The following is an 18721-nucleotide window of genomic DNA, read 5'->3' on the forward strand; positions in this document are numbered from 1 at the left end:
CAGAGGAGAAATGCTGGATCTCAGGAACTGGGAATAACTTGCCCAGAGGCTGATGGATCGTGGCTGGAGCAGCCACTGCTTTGAGCGCCAACGCCTGGAGGCCAGCCGGGCCCGCCCGCCTGCACCCGCGTGGACACAGAAACGGCAGGTCTGCAGGTGGTGTGGGGCAGAGGGTGATCAGGCCCTAGGGGAGCAGGGGCTGGGTTGGCAGCTGGGCCGGCAGGGGCCCCAGGGAAGCCCCTCAGAGCCTCTCTGCTAGGAGAGGAGCTCACTGACCTCCCCCTCCCCTTCCAGCTCTCTTCCCAGGCCACATGCTATCCACTGGGTGCTGGTCTGAGTTCTGGGCACTTCCCACACTGTTCCGTTGTTCACGCTTCCCAGGTGGCTCAGGGGTAAAGAATCTGCTTGCCAATGCAGGAGACGCCTGGGTCAGTAAGATCCCCTGCAGGAGGGCATGGCAACCCACCCCAGTATTCTTGCCTGGATAGCCCCATGGACAGAGGAGCCTGGCGGTCTCCTGTCCACGGGGTCAAAAAAGAGTCATACATGACTGAGCATGCGATACTCACTCCCTCACTCACCCACCCTGCTGTTGAGAAGGTGGGCAGGCGGGATGGCGGCTGGTCCAAGCAGGGGTCAGTCTCCTTCTGTCTCACTGATGTACCAGGGCTCTGGGATGAGACGAGACCCAGGCGGCTCTGCACCACTTCTACTGCAGACTGAGCATTTGGGTCCCCGACACATTTGGGTATTGAGACCTAACACCCGAAATGTTGTTGCTGAACCACAAAAAACCGCCGGGATTCTTGGCCTCCGGAGGAGAATTCAATCCGGGGCCAGAAATGAGGCTTGATCGCTCACAGCTTTTGTGTAATACAGTTTTATTAAAGTTTAAAAGGGATAGAAAAGCTTCTGACATAGACATGGGGAGGGGGCAGAAAGAGTACCACCCCTCGCCAGTGTTAAGAAGGGAGTTATATACTCTCCAATTAGTTATTACAATGAATCAAAAGAATGTCTGGAGGTTGCAAAGATCTAACTAGACCCACTCCCACAATCCACATTTCTTTTTTTTTTTTTTTTCCCACAATCCACATTTCAGATAACAGGATTAGCCAGAAGGCCCTCAGGAAGGAGAAACCATCCTCAAGCAGGATACATCTCAGCTATACAATCCTTAGTACAAGAGTCCAAACCGAGTTGTTTCTTGTGTATCATCAGTTCGAGGCTTAAAGATAAAAACGTTTTATGTGACTAAGACCAAAGACTGTAGAGGGGAAAAAACGTTTGTCCTTTTCTCCTCCTGGAGAATTCCAGACCCCTCTCTCCCTGGGGACCCCCAGACTTCTTATCAACCTGCCTAGGAATTGACTCTCAGTTTCAGACCTCTGATCTCTAGAACCTGGGGGGTGGGGACACTTAGGCTTTTACATTTCAAGCGAGACACAGGCCACACAGATGACCTATGACCTGTGACCTCGCACTGGAGTCAGGCAACTTTGTCACCTTAGGGAAGTCAAGCTACGGGGGCCTGGATGAGGGAGCGGCAAGGCTCTGGAGGAGTCTGGAGGAGACATGGACGGCCTTCAGAGAGCCCAGACCAGTCCTTCGGGGCCCCTTGCTGCTCCGTGCGCAGTGTCCCAGGGCCGAGGGCAGCGGGAGCCCTGCCTCCGGACTTGGCGGTCTGGGAGCCCTGAGTCTCTGCGGCTCCTCCGTTTTCTGACCCCCTGATTCCTGACACCAAAGGTTGGGGGCTCCCACACTCTGCCCGCCCCACCCCCGTCCTCTGGCCCCTCGCTCTGCTCCAGGCCAGCCTTTCCATTTCCTCCTAATCCTGGGGCTTTGCAGTCACACTGGCACCGCTGGGGTCCAGAAGGGCTCCTCCAGCCCCCCTGGGGGGCCACCCTTCATGTCTTCTGCCCATGAGCTCAGGGGTTCTGTGTTGTTGGGACTCCTCATCGGGAAAAAACCAAACTGGCTGGAGCAGGCCGCTGGGTCTAAGGACATTCCCCCAACATTCACGTCCACCCAGAGCCTCAGAACGGGGGCCTCTGTGGAGTGTGGCTCTCTAACCAAGTCACCTTGCCCCTCATTCGGTGACAGAGGCAAGGGTGGGGGCCACGGCCACAGGCCAAGGACCCAGGAACCGCAGAAGCTGGCGGGAGCAGGAAGGACCCCCCTGGAGCCATCTTCAGGAGGCGCCCTGCCTTCTGGCCTCCGGAGCAGAGCGGGTGGTGGTGGTGTTTTCTGCTCCCCCAGGCTATGTCCTTTGTTGGGGCAGCCCCGGGAGGCCTTGGGAGCAGGGTTCAGAAAATCACCCCACTCCAGAAACATGGCAGACGGGTCACACGGGTCCCTTCGTGGGGTTGCCGCCTAACCGCCTGCCTGGGCATCACTTCGTCCCCCCGGGAATGGGGGTTCGCTCTATTTGACTTGTCTATGATCGACTGGGCCCAGAGGCCACCAAGCCGGCCAAGAACAGGACAAATGCAGGTGATCCCCTGTAAACACACAGAGGACGTCTGTCTCATGGAGGAGGTCATCCAGAGGCTTGGCTCTGCTGTCCCGTCAGACGTTGACCAGTCCTGAGCCTGCTCGGTGGGCTCATCCAGTGCTCTCTCTCCTCTGACTGGGTGTGATTGTCGGCGTTTGCACATTTCTCTTTGAAGCAGCCTTGTCGTCCCGCCCTCTTCCCTCGTTAACGGGCAAGATAAAGCTCGGCCGTGTGCTCAGTATCTGTTAGTTTGAGAGCCTTTTGAAAATCACTCTTTGACAGCAGAATTTATTAACATCAAAAGATCAGCAAGATCTAGTTTCAGGCCAGGGTCGATTCAGGGGCCCAGTGACATCATCAGGATTCCGATGAATTCTCCTCTCTCTTGGGTCTGCTAGTGGCACTCTGGGCTGGGCTGGGGTGGGGTGGGGTGGGGGGGTGGGGAGTGGGGGTTGTGGGGCAAGCGGTGTTTCTGTGTCTGCTCCTGGTGGCCAGACGACCACCTGCACCCAGGCTCACCTCCTCCCAGCGCGGTCCAGTGGGCAGTTGTACCAGCCCCGAACTGGTGTTCGAGCAGAAGCCTGGGAACTGTGTGGTCAGAACTGAGTGGCCAGGGTCACCTGGGGCTCAGGTCACACCTGACCTGGACGCCTGAGGTGCCTGTGGGTATGTGGGGGTGCGGCACCTGCTGCGGGGACCCCGGAGGATGGGCAGGGGCCCCGGTGTAGACAGAGGCAGCAGCAACACTCCAGGGGCTGGGGGTGGAGCGGGGACAACACCCAGCTCTGCCCTGGGCTGTGGGGCCTGGGAGGGGGAGAGGAGGGCCAGGCTGGGAGGGGCCCTCCGGTTTGGGGGCACCCCACCCCCCATGGTGCCCAGATCAGTCTCCCTGACCTGGGACACACAGCCCGTGGTGGCCGCAGCAGAGAGCTCGGTGAGCGGCTGCATGTGTGTCTCTCCGACCATCCTGTCTCCATCACCCACAAGCCCAGAGCAACTCAGCTTCCCCCCTCCCCAACCCTGGGGCCCTCGGTCAGCCAGGCCTCGCAGTCAGCGCCCCTGCAGCCTGGGCACGGCGCACAGCAACTGGGCGGACGGCCGCGCGGTGAAGGCGGGGGCGGGTGTGGTGTCCAGGGCGGCGGCGCTGAGGCCCGGCGGGGGCAGAAGGCGGTACCTCTGCAGGAGGCCCGCAAACAGCAGGAACAGCTCCGACCTGGCCAGGCTCTCCCCCACGCAGACACGGCGGCCTGCGGGGACAGGGGGCGCCGGTGAGTCCCGGAGGCCGTGGGGGAAGCCCCGACGGCGGGGCCCTGAGCTCCGAGGCCCTGGGGTCCAGGCCACGGCCGGCGGGGGCTGCAGTACCTGCGGAGAAAGGCAGGAAGGCCGGCCGCTTGACGAAGCGCCCGTTGGCGTCCAGGAAGTGGCCGGGGTTGAACTGGCGGGGCGTCTCCCACTGCGTCTCGTCCAGGAGCACGGAGTTCAGCAGGGCCAGCACGGGTGTGCCCTGCGGGGGCGCCAGGTGAGCGGCCGGCCGCTCTCCGCAGATGGGGAGCACGGGAAGCCCTGCTCAGCATCTGTGTCCCTGAGACGCCGTCCCAAGCCCCATCTACCGCGGCGAGAGGAGAGGGGGAGGGTCTGGGGCGCCGGGGGCCTGGCCCTCGCACCTTGGGGAGCAGGTAGGGGCCCAGCTGGGTGTCAGCGACCGTGCACCGCGGCGCGTGGGGCAGCAGCGTGATGAAGCGCTGCACTTCGTGGAGCACGGCGTTGGTGTAAGGTAGGGCGCGCACGTCCTCGGGCCGCGGGAGCTGCGCGGGCCCCAGCACGCGGTCCAGCTCCTGCTGTACAAGGCCTGCCGGCGAGGCAGAGGCCCAGCATGCTGGGACCCCGCCCTGCGCCCTGGGCCCCGCCCCCTGAGACCCCGGCCCCACCTCTGCGCCCCGGGCTCCGCCCCCTGCGACCTCGGCCGGGCCGCCTGCGATCCGTGCCCGGCGCTGCGTCCTCGGCCCCGCCGCCAGCGCCCCGGGTCCCGCCCTGCACCCCGGGCCCCGCCCCCTTCGCCCTTGGCTCCGCCCTGTGCCCAGGGCCCCGCGGAGGCGCGCCCCAGGCTCACTCTGCACGCGCGGGTGCTTGCCCATCAGAAGGGCGGCCCACTGCAGCGTGGCGGCGGTGGTCTCCGTTCCGGCCATGACCATGTCCAGGACACAGGCCACCACGTTGGCCTCAGTAAACAGGCCCTCGGGGTCTTTCCCCTGCAGAGGTGGGCGGGGCCGCGCTCAGCTGGAGGCAGGCTCCGTGGAACCCCCACGCAGCCAGCCCCGGGATCAAGAAAACCGTCGAAGACAGGCGCCTCCTACGTCGCGGGCTCTCGCGGCCTCGCAGACGCCCGGCGTCTCAGGTGAGGTGACCGAGGCTCGGAGGCGCCCGGCCAGGGAGTGGAACTGCATGGCGCAGGGTCGGCCGGCTCCCTCCTCAGCTCTCTCCCCCAGGCGGGGCCCCAAGATTCCCCCCTCCCGCGGCCTCTTGGGCGGGGGCAGGTCTCGCCCACACCTGGCCCTGCTGGATCAGGGCGTCCAGGTAGCTCCGCTCGGGCCCTCGCGGGGGTGTGCGGCGCCTCCGCGCCTCCAGGAGGGCCCTCAGGATGGCCCGCACCTCCTCGATCTTGCGCAGAACCGGCCGGTGCAGCTGGAGGAGGGCCCCGAGCCGCGGGTAGAGGTTGAAGAGCTGGGGGTGGGCAGGGCCGAGCTGTGAGGGCTAAGGGCGGGCCTCCGCCCTCAGGTGGGGCCAACTGTGCGGACCGGCAGCGCCCCAGGCTCCCGGCAGAGGTGCCACCTTCCCTCTCCCTCCCCGTGGGACGGGCAGCCCCAGGGGCGCGGAGGAAAGCCTCCACCTGGGTGCGCGGAGGACGGGCCAACCGACAGGTAACACACCCGGGGTCCGTGCAAGTCACAGCAGGCGGCTGTAACCGTGGCCCCCGCTCCACACCCAGCAGAGCAGGTGAGAGGAAGGCGGGGCAGGACCCGCCTTGGAAGTCACTGACTTCGCTGAGTTATTCCGAAAAAAGGAGAATTGCCAACTTCCAGCTTCAGCTCAGGACGCCATGCGCCGGGGGCCACAGCACAGCCTGACTGGCACGGTTGTCAGCTGCCCCCTGCACCACGCTGTTCCCCGGGACCTGGCCGTCGCTCAGGGTGCAGGTATGGGAGGCCGCGGGACATTCTGTCTCCCTGGAGCCCCTGACCCTCCAGCCTCAGGCCTGCTGGCGCCCCCTGGAGGGCCTCGGCCAGGCTACTTTCGGCGGGAAGTCCAGTGTTCCAGCCTGACTGAGGCTCTGCCAGCCTCGGGGGGGTGACTGGGATCAGGACCGAAGCCAGCAGCCTCCGCCCCCCCGCCATGGCCTCAGGTCCTGGAGAGATGGGGCTGGAAAGTACACGTGAGCCTCGTGCCACCAGACACACATAGCCCGCCCCACACTGACACACGTGCCCGAGCGAGTTAGAGTTAAAACTGGTCGTGGTGCCTACAGATTAGGAACACTTTTAGTTAGTAGCTCAGTTGGTAAGGAATCCGCCTGCAGTGCAGGAGACCCGGGGTCTATCCCTGAGTCGGGAAGATCCCCTGGAGAAGAGAACGGCTACCCACTCCAGTATTCTTGCCTGGAGAATTCCACGGACAGTGGACGTGCCGGGCTACAGTCCGTGAGATCGCACAGAGTTGGACACCACTGTGCGACTAACTTCCTTTATTTTTAAGTTCTGGGGAAAAATGAAATGCATGCAGCCATGGGGTTTGGAAATCCATGCCCGTCCTCATGATTCCTGACCCTGCAGGAATTTCTGAGGGCCTGGGGGGAACCAAGCGCCATATCCGAGAGGAAACGCCCAGGGCCACCCCCACAGGTGAGCGGGTGCGCCTGTTACTGACGGGATGGAGGGCAGGTGGGGCCCCTTCCCTCTGCTCCCCTGGTTCTCCAGGAGCACAGGGCACTGGCCTGGGGTCATGTGGCTGGTGAAGTTTAGGAGCCTCTCCCTGCCCCCACCTCACTCTCTGACAACCCCCCCCCCCAGTCCCCAGGCCAAGAACAGCGACCTCTACCTGCACACTTGGCTTCCCCAGGAGGACCATGACCTCGTCAACGAGGCCCAGCAAGGACACGAACACAGGATCCCGGTAGTCGAACCGCTGGCCGAAGAGGAGCGCGAAGGTGATGTTGGAGGGAGCCCAGCGGAGCAGGGCCAGCGGGAAGGGCTGGCCTGTGGGGGGAGAGAGGCTTCAGGGCTGTGGGCTGCGTGGGGCGGAGGCGCCCCGGCCCCCACTCACCTCCATAGCTGTCCAGCTGCGCCATGAGGCACCTCAGCTCCTGCAAGACCTTGTCAGCCACGGGCGCCCTCCCCACGCCCAGGCCATGGAGGGCGCGCACGGTGAGCTGGCGGGCGGCCCGCCAGCGTGGACCTGAGGAGAAGAAGACGCCTGCGGGCCGCACACGCCCGGTGGTGAGCGGCCCCGGGCCAGGATCCCGACGGAGCCTCAGGGCCCCCAAGCCCCCAGCGCCCCCTCCAGCTGGCGTGGCGGGCCCAGTCCTGGTGCGCCCCGCCCCCGTTGCTCTCGGCCTGCCACGCGGGCACCCTGGTGCTCCCCCTGGGCCTCATGGGAGCACTCACCATGCCGCGGCCCCTGCCATGCCCCGCCCCCCACACACACCTACCCCCGCCCCCATTGATGAGCTGGAAGATGGCAATTGGGGGCCGGCCAGCCAGCTCCTGCCCGGCGCCCACCAGGGCCTTCTTCACCGCCTCGTAGCCGGTCAGCACCACCGTCTTCTGGTGCCCAAGGTGCACGGTGAACACTGGCCCGTACTGTTCGGCGAGCTGGTGGAAATGGGCAGGGCTCATCCGCTGCCCCACCCGGGTCCCTGGGGGGCCCTCACGCCCCACCAGCCCCTTCTGTCCTTACCGTTCCCCTGCCCATTCTGCAGATGGGCAGACTGAGGCCTGGGTGTGGGCAGTGAATTGCTGTGGATCACACAGCAGAGCAGGGCTGGCCACTGCTGTTTGCGGGCGGCTCTGCCCCCAGCACACGGATGGTGGCCTCCAGGGCCTGGCTCTGGGCACAGGCCTGAGAGCCCTGGTACCTGCCACCTGGCAGGGTGGCTGCCCCAGCTCAGGGCGCTCCAGGGTTCCCTGAGGGACTGGGGCTCCCGCACCTCCCCTCCCCCACAGGGCCACCAGGCAGCCTCCTGGGCGGTCCCTGCCACACCACTGCGCGTGATCAAGGCCGGAGCTGAGCGGGCGTCAGCTGCCCAGCCTTGGGGACGGGCCAGGCCTTCAGCCCCGGGTCAGCTCACGGAGCGCGGTGAGGGGTCCAACCTCAGCCCAGCTCAGGCAGCCACTTCCCGCAGAGTCCCCCCGCCTCCAGGCACCTCTGTGTGCTGGTCCTGCTCATTTGTTTCCAGACCGCGGCTGCAGGTGCTGCTCCTAGGAGCACCCAGCTTCTCCCCTCTGCCACCCCAACCTGGGCCTCCCGTGGGCACTCATCAAGTGCTGCCTCCTCCAGGGAGCCCTCCTGGCCCCTTGGACCGCCCATCCTCTTCCCTCTGGGGTGGACCGTGCTTCTCTTCTCGGAGGCAAGGTGGGCCCGTGGGTCTCCTGTTCCGTGTCAGGCCAGTGCCAGGCTGGACACGAACCTCCCACTCCATGGGAGTCCTGGAAACTGGGGGCTCAGCTTTCCCCCAGATGGGGCAGGCGGGGGCCCAGGGCGCCCACGGGCCCGCGTGGACCCACCTGCATCAGCGCCTGGTCCTGCTGTGCCGCCCGCAGCAAGTGCAGGTTCCCGATGAGGGGCAGGGGGCGTGGCCCCGGGGGCCAGCGGGGGGCCGGGGTGTGGGCGCGGGCGCGGAGCAGCCCCCAGAGCGTCAGCAGCACCAGCAGCGCCAGGAGCAGCAGGGCCATGAGCCCGGTGGGTGGCGGCCAGCTCCCCTCCCAGTGCCGCCTGCCCTGCGCCTTATGGGCCTCCTGGGAGGGCGTGCCGGCACCCCACCCTCCCGCCACCCCACCACCCTGAGAATGTGGAAGGAGCAGTTTGCAGGGACAGCCAGGCGCTTAAAGCGACAGGCGTGTGTGGAATGTGGGGGCCAGTCTGTGCCAGGGGTCGGGGGACGGTCTGGGGGGCGGGCGTCCAGTTGGGCCCTTGGGGCCTCCTTGGCCCTTGCCTTGTTGGGGGACACAGCACGGTGACTGCCTGCCCCCTGCACCATCTGCCTCTGCCCTGTCTCCCCACCAGAACCAGGGCTCCAGGGCCTTGGGCCCCACGCTCCCCAGGCTCTGAGCCTCCCTACCCGGGAGCCCCGCAGCCCCCCCAAGCCCACCACCACCTGAGTCCACCCAGCACCTCTGTGCCTGGGCGAGGGCGGGCACCACGTCTACATGGCCAGCGCCTCAAATGCCAGGGCTCCAGAGCCCAACAGCAAGCTTGCCAGAGTGACAGTGTGCCCCTTGGGGGCTGTGGGAGCCCGGTCCCCTGGGCAGACGCCACTGGCCTTCCCGGGACAGGGTGGGCGTGGGGGCGGGTTGGCCACGCAGAGGGGCCCAGCCTGCAGGCCAGGCCGCTGGGGCAGCAAGTGGCGGGTTTATGAGCCCTGTCTATCTGGGCTGCAGTCTGCTCCGAAGCCTGGAGGCCCAGCTGGGAGGGAGGAGGTGCCCCTTTGGGATCGAACTCCGAGGGGCCAGAGGGCTGGTGGCCCCAGAAGCAGCTGGGCCTGCGACATACGGCAGCAGGAGCCCCCTCCCCGCCACTGGGCCCCTCACCCTGGGCCTGTCCCCTGCGGTGACATCTGTGCCCCTACACCCACCCCAGAGCCAAGGCAGCCTACGGGCCCTTACCCCTCCCAGCCTCCATTTGCACACCTCCTGTGATGGGGTGCTCAGTGCCTCACAGGCAACCCGTCCAGATACACAGTCCTGGGGCTGCCAGGAGTGGGACCTGTTCTCTAAATGCTGAGTCTCTGGGCCTTTCGGGCTGAGCAGCGGTTCCCAAGGTCCCTACTGGGTGCGGAGGCTGGGGGCCTGTCTGCCCAGGACAGTTCAGGCAATTAACTCAGTGTGCGTGTATTGAGTTCCTGTGTATTACCAGGCTCTCCAGGAGCTAGGGCTGTAGGAATGGGTGCTACGGGGATCCTGAAGTGCCCTCACAGCCCAGCGGGGGCAGGCGGGGGGCACATGGCCGTGACTTTGCACAGAAAACCGCTTGGGTGTTGGAGCTGGAGGGTGGGTCTCAGGAGGAAGGGCGTTCGTAAGGAGGGAACAGCTTGTGCGGAGCCTGCAGGGGTGGCACGGAGCAGGGGCACTGGGCAGCCCTGGGTCACGGCCATGGAGCCACACTGGGGGCCCAGCCCCTTGGGATGGCAGTGTGGCTGCGGGGCTGGAGGGGAGCATGCATCCCTGTCAGGGGCTCCGCTCTGGGTCGGTGAAGCCCGCGCTGAGGGGCCTGCTGGGCGGGGGCCAGGTCTTGGTGCTGCTGCTGTGCTCGGGGAGCAGGCATGGCCCCCGCAGCAGGACTGAGCTGCAGGGAGCCCGTCTCAAGACCCTTCCTGACAGAACCGCCCCTGGCGTCTGTCCTGGGGCCTCCAGCTGCTGACAGCCCGTCAGGGGGGCTGGGTTTCCCGGGGAGGGAGTGGGCTCAGCTTGGTGGCGCAGTGGCCCGCGCCCCAGGGCTGCATGTGGTGGGCCCTGCAGCGTCCACTCTGAGTGACCCACTGCTCTGCCTGCATCCCATCCAGTGAGGGGGGCACCGCGGGGAGGGTCCTGGGAAAATCCAAGCGGCTGGAGCAGGCCGCTGGGTCTAAGGACATTCCCCCAACATTCACGTCCACCCAGAGCCTCAGAACGGGGGCCTCTGTGGAGTGTGGCTCTCTAACCAAGTCACCTTGCCCCTCATTCGGTGACAGAGGCAAGGGTGGGGGCCACGGCCACAGGCCAAGGACCCAGGAACCGCAGAAGCTGGCGGGAGCAGGAAGGACCCCCCTGGAGCCATCTTCAGGAGGCGCCCTGCCTTCTGGCCTCCGGAGCAGAGCGGGTGGTGGTGGTGTTTTCTGCTCCCCCAGGCTATGTCCCTTGTTGGGGCAGCCCCGGGAGGCCTTGGGAGCAGGGTTCAGAAAATCACCCCACTCCAGAAACATGGCAGACGGGTCACACGGGTCCCTTCGTGGGGTTGCCGCCTAACCGCCTGCCTGGGCATCACTTCGTCCCCCCCGGGAATGGGGGTTCGCTCTATTTGACTTGTCTATGATCAACTGGGCCCAGAGGCCACCAAGCCGGCCAAGAACAGGACAAATGCAGGTGATCCCCCGTAAACACACAGAGGACGTCTGTCTCATGGAGGAGGTCACCCAGAGGCTTGGCTCTGCTGTCCCGTCAGACGTTGACCAGTCCTGAGCCTGCTCGGTGGGCTCATCCAGTGCTCTCTCTCCTCTGACTGGGTGTGATTGTCGGCGTTTGCACATTTCTCTTTGAAGCAGCCTTGTCGTCCCGCCCTCTTCCCTCGTTAACGGGCAAGATAAAGCTCGGCCGTGTGCTCAGTATCTGTTAGTCTGAGAGCCTTTTGAAAATCACTCTTTGACAGCAGAATTTATTAACATCAAAAGATCAGCAAGATCTAGTTTCAGGCCAGGGTCGATTCAGGGGCCCAGTGACATCATCAGGATTCCGATGAATTCTCCTCTCTCTTGGGTCTGCTGGTGGCACTCTGGGCTGGGCTGGGGTGGGGTGGGCTGGGGGGGTGGGGAGTGGGGGTTGTGGGGCAAGCGGTGTTTCTGTGTCTGCTCCTGGTGGCCAGACGACCACCTGCACCCAGGCTCACCTCCTCCCAGCGCGGTCCAGTGGGCAGTTGTACCAGCCCCGAACTGGTGTTCGAGCAGAAGCCTGGGAACTGTGTGGTCAGAACTGAGTGGCCGGGGTCACCTGGGGCTCAGGTCACACCTGGCCTTGACTCCCCAGGTGCAGATTGTTGCCTAGAGGGCTCTGGGGTTGCACACACCTGACTCCACACTTGGCCCCTCTATCTACTCCCAAGGCTGAGACAGCATCCTCCAATGACAGCTCCCAGCCCTCAAGCTCTCCATCTACTTGGCCCTCAGCCATGGAGAGCTGGGGACTGTGCCCTTGACCCTGGGTGGGGGCTAGTGACCATGGTGGAGGCAATATTCTGAGACTTTGGAGGTGGAACGGGAAAGCCATGCGGCTTCCACCTAACTGCTTCTGGGATCCTGCATGCAGGATGCAGTCAGCATCCTGGGAGCAAGCCCTGGGAGGTGGGAGGAGGGCCAGGGGGACAGGAGCTGCGACCCCCAGGAACCAGGCCCAGCACCCAGCCACACGTGCTCAGTCCTGAAGGGCTTCCCTATTCTGAGGTGTAGTGGCCCCGGCTGATGGCCCATGGGGCCGTCTCCACATGGCCTGCCCACTCCCCGAGTTTAGGAGTGCAGCGGATCACTGCTGTTTCACACCCGTGAGTCAGGGCTGTTTGTTACAGTGGTGGGAAACTCATGCACTGGCTGTGTAACGCTGGGCAAGGGGCTTGACCTCTGTGTGTCCTATGTCTGACATGAAGATAATAATGCCTGAAAACTGTGTTCATTCTTCAAACATCATTTTTAACTTAATCTCGCAGTTTCTTTATTTTCGGCTGCCCTAAGTCTATGTTCCTTCGCATGGGCTTCCTCTGGTTGTGACGAGCGGGTTAACTCTTTGTTGCAGTGCTCAAGCGTCTCACTTCAGGGGCTTCCAGTGGTCCGTGGGCTGTAGCCCCGCTGGCTTCAGCAGTTGTAGTTCTCAGGCTCTAGAGCACAGGCTTGGCAGTTGTGGTGCACGGGCTTAGGTGCTCCAAGGCATGTGGAACCTTTCCTGACAGGGGATCGAACCCATGTCCCCTGCATTGGCAGATGGACTGTTAACCACTGGACCACCAAAGAAGTCTCCCCAAATATTTTTAATTTTTAATTAACTAATTAATTAAATTTTTGGCTATGCTGCATGGCCTATGGGATCTTAGTTCCTCAAGCAGGAGTCGAAGCCAGGCCCCAGTCAGTGAAAGCATCAAATCCTAACTACTGGACTGCCAGGGAATTCTTCAAAAGACACTAGCTGAACACCTACTGTGTGCCAGCACTGTGAGCCCATGTAAAACAGCCCTGCACGTAGGAGGGTTTCCAAAAGCATTTTTCCTTGCTTTTTGACCTAAAGATTTAATGAACTGTTAAACATCTCCTATGAAGCAATAATCGGTTACTTGGCAGGCTGACACCTCCTGGTCACTGGGCCTCCAGGGGTCATGGGTCCCCCAGGGCTGGCCCACGGAGAGGGAGAGGTATGGCAGCCTGGGTGGGGAGGAACTGTCCCTTCCTTTGCTAAGTGGTGTGATCAAGTTGCAGGGAAAGGTGCTATTTGCTAGGTAATAAACGTTCCTATTGTTCACAGCCCTGGAGCATTAATAAGTAACCCAGTTCGGGGCCCCTGGCTCCTGTAGTGTCAACAGTTAATATGACAGGAACGGGGAACAGGTACAAGCTTCCTCCTGTAGTTTTCTGTGGGCCCAGAGCCCCAGGCCAGCCCCGGCCCAGACAACAGGGCTGGGCTTACCCGCTGGTCTGGGCCCACCCTGTGGGCCCCTCCTGTCGGCCCGCTGACTTTGGTGGAACTCTGGGCGGCTCCGGACAAACAGGGTGGAATCCCACCTCAGGCCCGGAGGTCGGGTGGTGTGCACCATGGGGGTCCTTGCGAGTGGGTGAGGGCATCCTGGATGGCTTCTGGAGAAGCGGGCATCCGACCTAGGCCCTGTGGGGAGGGGATGCTGCTGGGACTGGTGGGCAAGCCCCCGATGTTACAGGGGGCAGTGGTGCTGGGCCTGGGGGAAGACCACTTGTCCAGGGGGGTCAGCTGGTGACTCTGCGGTGCTGAGGCCCCCACAGGCTTATGTCTAGGGCCTGGCACGTGGCTGGCGCCAGGGACCGCTACGTGGGTGGAGTGGATGCGTGAATAGGGGTTGGAGCTCAGGAAGAATCAGACAGCAGGGTGGCAGGCGGGCGCCCACCCACCTCCATCAGCTCTGCCCAGGGTACAAGGTTGGGAGGAGCCCTGCTGCAGAGAGCTAGTGACCACCACCCCCACCCCCACCCAGCCTTTTCCTTGTTTTTACTGTTGCTATAACAACAATAATAAATGACCACCAGGGACTTTCCTGTTTATAATGCATTTTCACTCTTTTATCTGTTGAATTGTGTCCCCAGATTCACATGTTGAAGTCCTAGCTCCCCTACCTTAGAATGTGACCTTTCTTGGGAACAGGGTCACTGTATATGTAATTAGCTGAGGTGAGGTCATGGGGGTGTGTCCTAACCCAATAAGGGTTCATCGTCCTGGAAGGACGATGTGTGAACACAGACACACAGGGAGAGGCCACGTGGTGAGGCAGACGGGGTGATGCGTCCACAAGCCAGGGGGCACCAAGAGCTGTCGGCAATCCAACACCCTGCTCTCGGATAACTGGCCCCCAGAACTGTGAGAGAAGGAATTTCTGTTGCTCTAAGCTGCCCAGACCCTGCAGCCTTGCGGGGATGCAGAGACCCTCCTCACCCTTGCCAGGGACAGCCTTCCAGGAGCGTCCTCCTGCCCTTGGGCTTCTTATGGATTGAAGCTGTGTGTCCTTGGGCAAGTTGCTGACCCTCTCTGAACTTCGTTTCCTCGTCCTAAATAGATGACGACTGGACCCTCTGCCATTGTGTTGCCTCGAGGATAAGAAACCCCACCTGCAGAGCAAGTGACTGAGGGTCCCGGCTTTTCGGAGCCCGGGGGCGGGGCCTGGGCACGAGGGGCGGGGTCTCGGTGCTGGGGGCGGGCCCTGTACCTCCAAGTCCAGGCCCGTCAGGGGCGGCTAGCCGCTCGACGTGCTCGGCGCTCCCGCGGGGCCTGCTCCGCGATCGGCCGGCCGTCCTGCGTACGGCGCGCGTCGCCCTAGGAGAGTCTGGGTGCCGCCATCATGTCGACGGCTATGAACTTCGGGTCCAAGAGCTTCCAGCCGCGTCCCCCGGACAAGGGTAGCTTCCCTCTCGATCACTTCGGTGAGTACGGGCGGTCCGGACTCCCCGGCCCGGTGGTGCCTCGCGGCGCGGGCGGGGCCTCTGAGGCTCTGTACGGCCCGGCTCGGTCCGGAGCCTCCCACCGGGGCCCGGGGTAGGAGCGGGGACGGCGCTGGGCCCTGGGGCCAGCGAGAGGACACGGAGGCCGGCCTGCGGTCGGGGGCCAACGTTCCGGCAGCCGCATCCTTGGCGGGTGTGAGGCCCGCGCGCGGGGTTCCGCAGGCGTCTGGTGCGGAAGCGGAGGGCGCTCCTGGTCGCCGCAGCCTCCGCGGAAGCTAAGGCTTCGAAAATGGGTTTCGGATGGTTCTTTATTTGCCAGTCTTATCGGGAGATATTCCAGATATTCCAGACAAAGGGCAACGTCTGCAGGGAACTCCCGGCACCGCCGCTTGGACGTCCCCCTTTTCCTGCCCTCGCTGTTCCACCCAAAACATTTGTCTTTTCTCGTCTGTTTCCAGAGTGTTTCTGAAGGAAACTAGTTTCCAGAGGAGAAGAAGGAGGGCTTGCCAGTAAGGTTGCTGGGCGGGCATGTCCTGTTTTCACTTTAAAAAGAAATTATTTTTCTGTTTTGTTCCAGGTGAATGTAAAAGCTTTAAAGAGAAATTCATGAAGTGTCTCCGGGACAATAATTTTGAAAATACTTTGTGCAGAAATGAATCAAAAGAATATCTAGAGTGCAGGATGGAGAGGCAAGTACCTGCCAACCATGATTTATGTCTTCTCCGCCCACCCTGTCTCCAGCTGAAATGTTTGTCCCAAGAGGCCCCACCCAGGCCTGACTTCTCCTTGTGTTTGGCCCCAAAGGGCTGCCTGCCTGTGAAATTGAGGCATTTCGGAGATGAGTTGTACTCAAAGTTGTTGGCAGCCGTGGGAACCTTTTCCCCAGTGATAGCCTTGGACGTGATTGCATTCCTCAGAGTTTTTTCTTTCTAAATGTGTGATGTGTCATTCAGGTTTCAGAATCGTACATCATAAAAATGCTGAGTCAAAAGATTTGTGGGTACAGAGCTTATTCCTTTAAACGTTCTCAGAACATAAAAATACGCGCTGTTTTGTTTGATATCCACTCAAGAGCTGTTTGTAGCGTGACAGGCAAGACAGTGGGCCCGAGAAACAGTGAAAGATGAGTGACTCTTCCCATCTCAACCAGAGTTCACAAGACCCACCTTTAGACAAAACAAAAACGCTTCTAACTGATCCGTTGAGATTTTATTTCAGAAGTACCATTGTAAAGCTTCATGGGGAAAGCATGTAACCTATTATGTGCTTGGGTGGAAACTTTTATTTATGTCCTTTGAGCTCTTTGTTTGCTCACGAGGGAACCCAGTCTGGCAGAGGCCTTGTCTGAAGACAGGTTGACAAAAAGCAATCCATTCTGGGCCTGTTTTCAATTTTTCCTTAACAAACTCAGGCATTCCCCTCCAGGCAAGCTCCGCTGTGCTTCTTGGACCCCAGGTGTGTTGAGGGCTCTCTGCAGACATTTGGGATTTTGAGGGAGATGGGCCTTCTTGGTGCCCGGCCCTCAGGGGGCGCCCTTCTCCCCTCGTGAGTCACGCAGGCTCACAGGTGTTGTAGGTTTAACGATGGGCCAGCCTGACACCAGCTCCGTCATCTCTACGTGGTGTGTCGGTTGGGTCTGCATGCTTCACTCACTCTCTCAAATCAAAACAGCTGAACTCGCGGAGTCTCTTCTTGGCACGAGCCTTGGTGATGGAGTTCGGCACTCGTCTCTGCCCTGCGCCTGCCCAGAACTCGGTCGCTGTCCCCGGGTCAGTCCTCCCTGGGCCAGCACAGGGCCCAGCGGCTCCAGCTCAGGGCCCCCTGGAGGGTCCAGTTGCTTTCGTTGCAGAGCCACGCCTGCTGTGTGACGAGGGCTTCCCGGCAGGGCCAGCGGAAGGGCCGTCTTTTTCCCGTTTGCTCCTGGGCCTCTGAGGAAGGCCTGCAGACGGGAACGCGTCAGCTGCTCTGTGGGTTCCACGATTCAGGCGGCATCACTGGTTGGTCAGGCCGCATTTGGTTGTGAGGGGTGTGTGTTTCTGACTTGGTCCGTATCTTGCCCACTTGCTTCTCCGTCACTCTTTTATTTATTTATTTTTCCGTCACTCTTTTATTTTTTTTTTTTATTAGTTGGAGTCTGTCACTCTTTTAAAAAGCTTCTTCCTTCCCACTTTTTTCCTTTTTGCTGATATCCCACACCCTTCTTTCGTGTACTTCACATGCATCTTTTTAAGAACTGGACCGCAGTAGAATTTGTCAGTTGGCTCACACGGTCTCGGGCCCTGTTGGCCTGGAGTGGATGTGTCTGCTGCTGAGGGCGGGGGCTGCGCTTCCTCACAGCAGCTTCTGTTAACATTGGGGTTGCACGGTCAGCAGAGACACAGCGAATACACGTGGGATCCGAGACCTCAAGTCCAGGGCCTGCCCTGGCATGTCTGGTGGCCAGGCCTCCTGACCTGGTGCGGAGCGTGTAGAGCGTCTGGTCCTGGGAGAGCACCGGGCCCGACCAGGTGTGGCCCAGGCACTTCCCTCAGGAGGGTCTGTCCTGACCTGTCTGTTCCCGGGCTTCCTGTCCTTGGCCTGTGGCCCACCCTGCATGCTCACGGTCCACGGTGCTGTGTCTTCAGATCCTTCCTCCTCTTTACATTTTTTCTTTCTGACCAGAGGCACCCAAGTTTCTATGATTTTAAGGATCCTGGGATTAGGTTGGGTCCCCTTGGATAATCCAAGGTGGTCTCCTCTCTGAGTGGGCTGACGGGCAGCCTTGTTTCCTCAGCAGCCTCAATACCAACCCCCTCCTGCTGGTATCAGGTCTCACTCACAGATTCTAGGGCTCAGGGCATCACCTGGGGGCCCTGGCCCTGTCAACCACGTTGTGTCTGAGCGGCCGGTTCTAAGAACGGTGTTCTGACAAGGTGTAGGGGGAGTTTGTTGTTACTTGCCTCCTTGGATTTTAGGAGCGTCTCGTGCATTCTGTCACTGTGAGGGTAGTGGAATCTGTTGCCGGGTGGATTCCACAAGCTGGTGTTTGTGATTCTGGGGATGTTGTCCTAAGGGCTGTTGCCAGGCCTCTGGGTGTCGTGGGCGTGGCGGGCAGGGGCACAGGGGCGTGCACACAGGAGCATGTGGTGAGGAAGGTGGTCGGGAGCACGGCAGGTTCGGGTCTGAGGGTGCTGCTCCCAGGAGGGGGTGGGGGCGCCCGGCCTGAGCGGCCGCATGGCCCCTGACAGCTCTCACTTTTCCTTTCAGGCAGCTGATGGCACAGGAACCCCTGGAAAAGCTGGGATTTGGAGATCTGATTGATGGAAAATCAGACAAAAACTGAGCTGTGCTGGGAGGAAGCCCGTGGCTGTGTGGGGTCGCTCGGACTCCCGCCCCCACAGCGTGCTCATAGGTACCATGGCTCAGAAGGGGACTCTGGGGGTGCCGGCGAGATGCTGCTCGGAACCACGCCAGACGCCCCTCCCTGGGGACGTGCCTTGAGGCTAGGAAACGGCTCGTCTTCTGAAGCTTCTGAAAGGATTTTGGGAAAGTGGTGTCCCTTTTAGATTCCTGTTTCCCTCAGGCTTGTGAAGGTTTATCCTAAGTTCGCGGGGGTGACAGGGATCCCAGGGAGGTGAGGTGTCCGGTGCCCACCCAGGGCACTGTGGGCACCAGTGAGGTGCTGGGTTCACGTCGTTGGCTGTGTGTGAACGTTACATGGAAGTTACCTAGACGTTGTCAGGAAGACGTTCCTAGCAAGTGGGTTGCTCTTTGTACTCATAAGCATATACTTTGTTCGTTTCCTTTTCTTTTTTTTTTGAAACAAAAACAGAGGATAAACCTGGAAGGGGAAACTGGTTTTGACACATCTGACTTCTTGATTTTTGCTGGTGATGCCTGAACACCATGTGTCTTTCTGATCCGTATCGGGTGACACTTGTACAGTCAGATGTTTAGTTTCAAGAAGTCGCCTGCTGTAACTGGGGAGCAGGTCGTCCGCCCTTGTCAGGCGACGGCGCAGCGGCCTCTGGCGCTTTTCCTCTGAGGAGCCGCCGAGCCTGCAGCCAGCCCCGCTTCTTGGCCAGGAGGGGTCAGGGCAGCGTGGGCCCGTTGAGTGCTGCCCG

General features: G+C 61.6%; 2 protein-coding genes across 2 annotated transcripts; one reads left to right on the forward strand and one right to left on the reverse strand.

Annotated features, from left to right (window-relative positions):
- Positions 1–3012: 3012 nt before the first annotated feature.
- Positions 3013–9885, reverse strand: LOC133063913 (cytochrome P450 2W1). The gene is made up of 9 exons (XM_061153838.1): positions 8272–9885; positions 7197–7359; positions 6812–6961; positions 6587–6744; positions 5042–5215; positions 4605–4743; positions 4159–4343; positions 3857–3998; positions 3013–3741 (listed from the first exon to the last, which is right to left on the reverse strand). Exons 1-9 carry the CDS (start codon positions 8437–8439, stop codon positions 3545–3547), a joined length of 1476 nt encoding a protein of 491 aa, XP_061009821.1. The 5' UTR covers positions 8440–9885; the 3' UTR covers positions 3013–3544.
- LOC133063912 (cytochrome c oxidase assembly protein COX19) lies at positions 5268–18463 on the forward strand. The gene is made up of 6 exons (XM_061153837.1): positions 5268–5688; positions 6322–6390; positions 6559–6695; positions 14237–14600; positions 15196–15311; positions 17869–18463. The coding sequence occupies exons 4-6, from the start codon at positions 14519–14521 to the stop codon at positions 17938–17940; spliced, it is 270 nt and encodes an 89-aa protein (XP_061009820.1). The 5' UTR covers positions 5268–5688; positions 6322–6390; positions 6559–6695; positions 14237–14518; the 3' UTR covers positions 17941–18463.
- The last annotated feature ends 258 nt before the right edge of the window (positions 18464–18721 follow it).

Source organism: Dama dama, chromosome 10 (assembly GCF_033118175.1).
Source record: "Dama dama isolate Ldn47 chromosome 10, ASM3311817v1, whole genome shotgun sequence".
In the NCBI taxonomy this organism is placed as follows: Eukaryota; Metazoa; Chordata; class Mammalia; order Artiodactyla; family Cervidae; genus Dama; species Dama dama.

What these genes read in the sequence shown, in the direction of transcription:
- LOC133063913 (XM_061153838.1), bottom strand. Translation starts at nt 8,439, where the DNA reads ATGGCCCTGCTGCTCCTGGCGCTGCTGGTGCTGCTGACGCTCTGGGGG. An exon ending in GCAGCTGGACAGCTATGGAG is followed by an intron (nt 6,745 to 6,811) that starts GTGAGTGGGGGC and finishes CTCCCCCCACAG; the next exon opens with GCCAGCCCTTCCCGCTGGCC. An exon ending in CCCTGATCCAGCAGGGCCAG is followed by an intron (nt 4,744 to 5,041) that starts GTGTGGGCGAGA and finishes CCACCTCTGCAG; the next exon opens with GGGAAAGACCCCGAGGGCCT.
- LOC133063912 (XM_061153837.1), top strand. Translation starts at nt 14,519, where the DNA reads ATGTCGACGGCTATGAACTTCGGGTCCAAGAGCTTCCAGCCGCGTCCC. An exon ending in CTTCCCTCTCGATCACTTCG is followed by an intron (nt 14,601 to 15,195) that starts GTGAGTACGGGC and finishes GTTTTGTTCCAG; the next exon opens with GTGAATGTAAAAGCTTTAAA. An exon ending in AGTGCAGGATGGAGAGGCAA is followed by an intron (nt 15,312 to 17,868) that starts GTACCTGCCAAC and finishes CCTTTCAGGCAG; the next exon opens with CTGATGGCACAGGAACCCCT.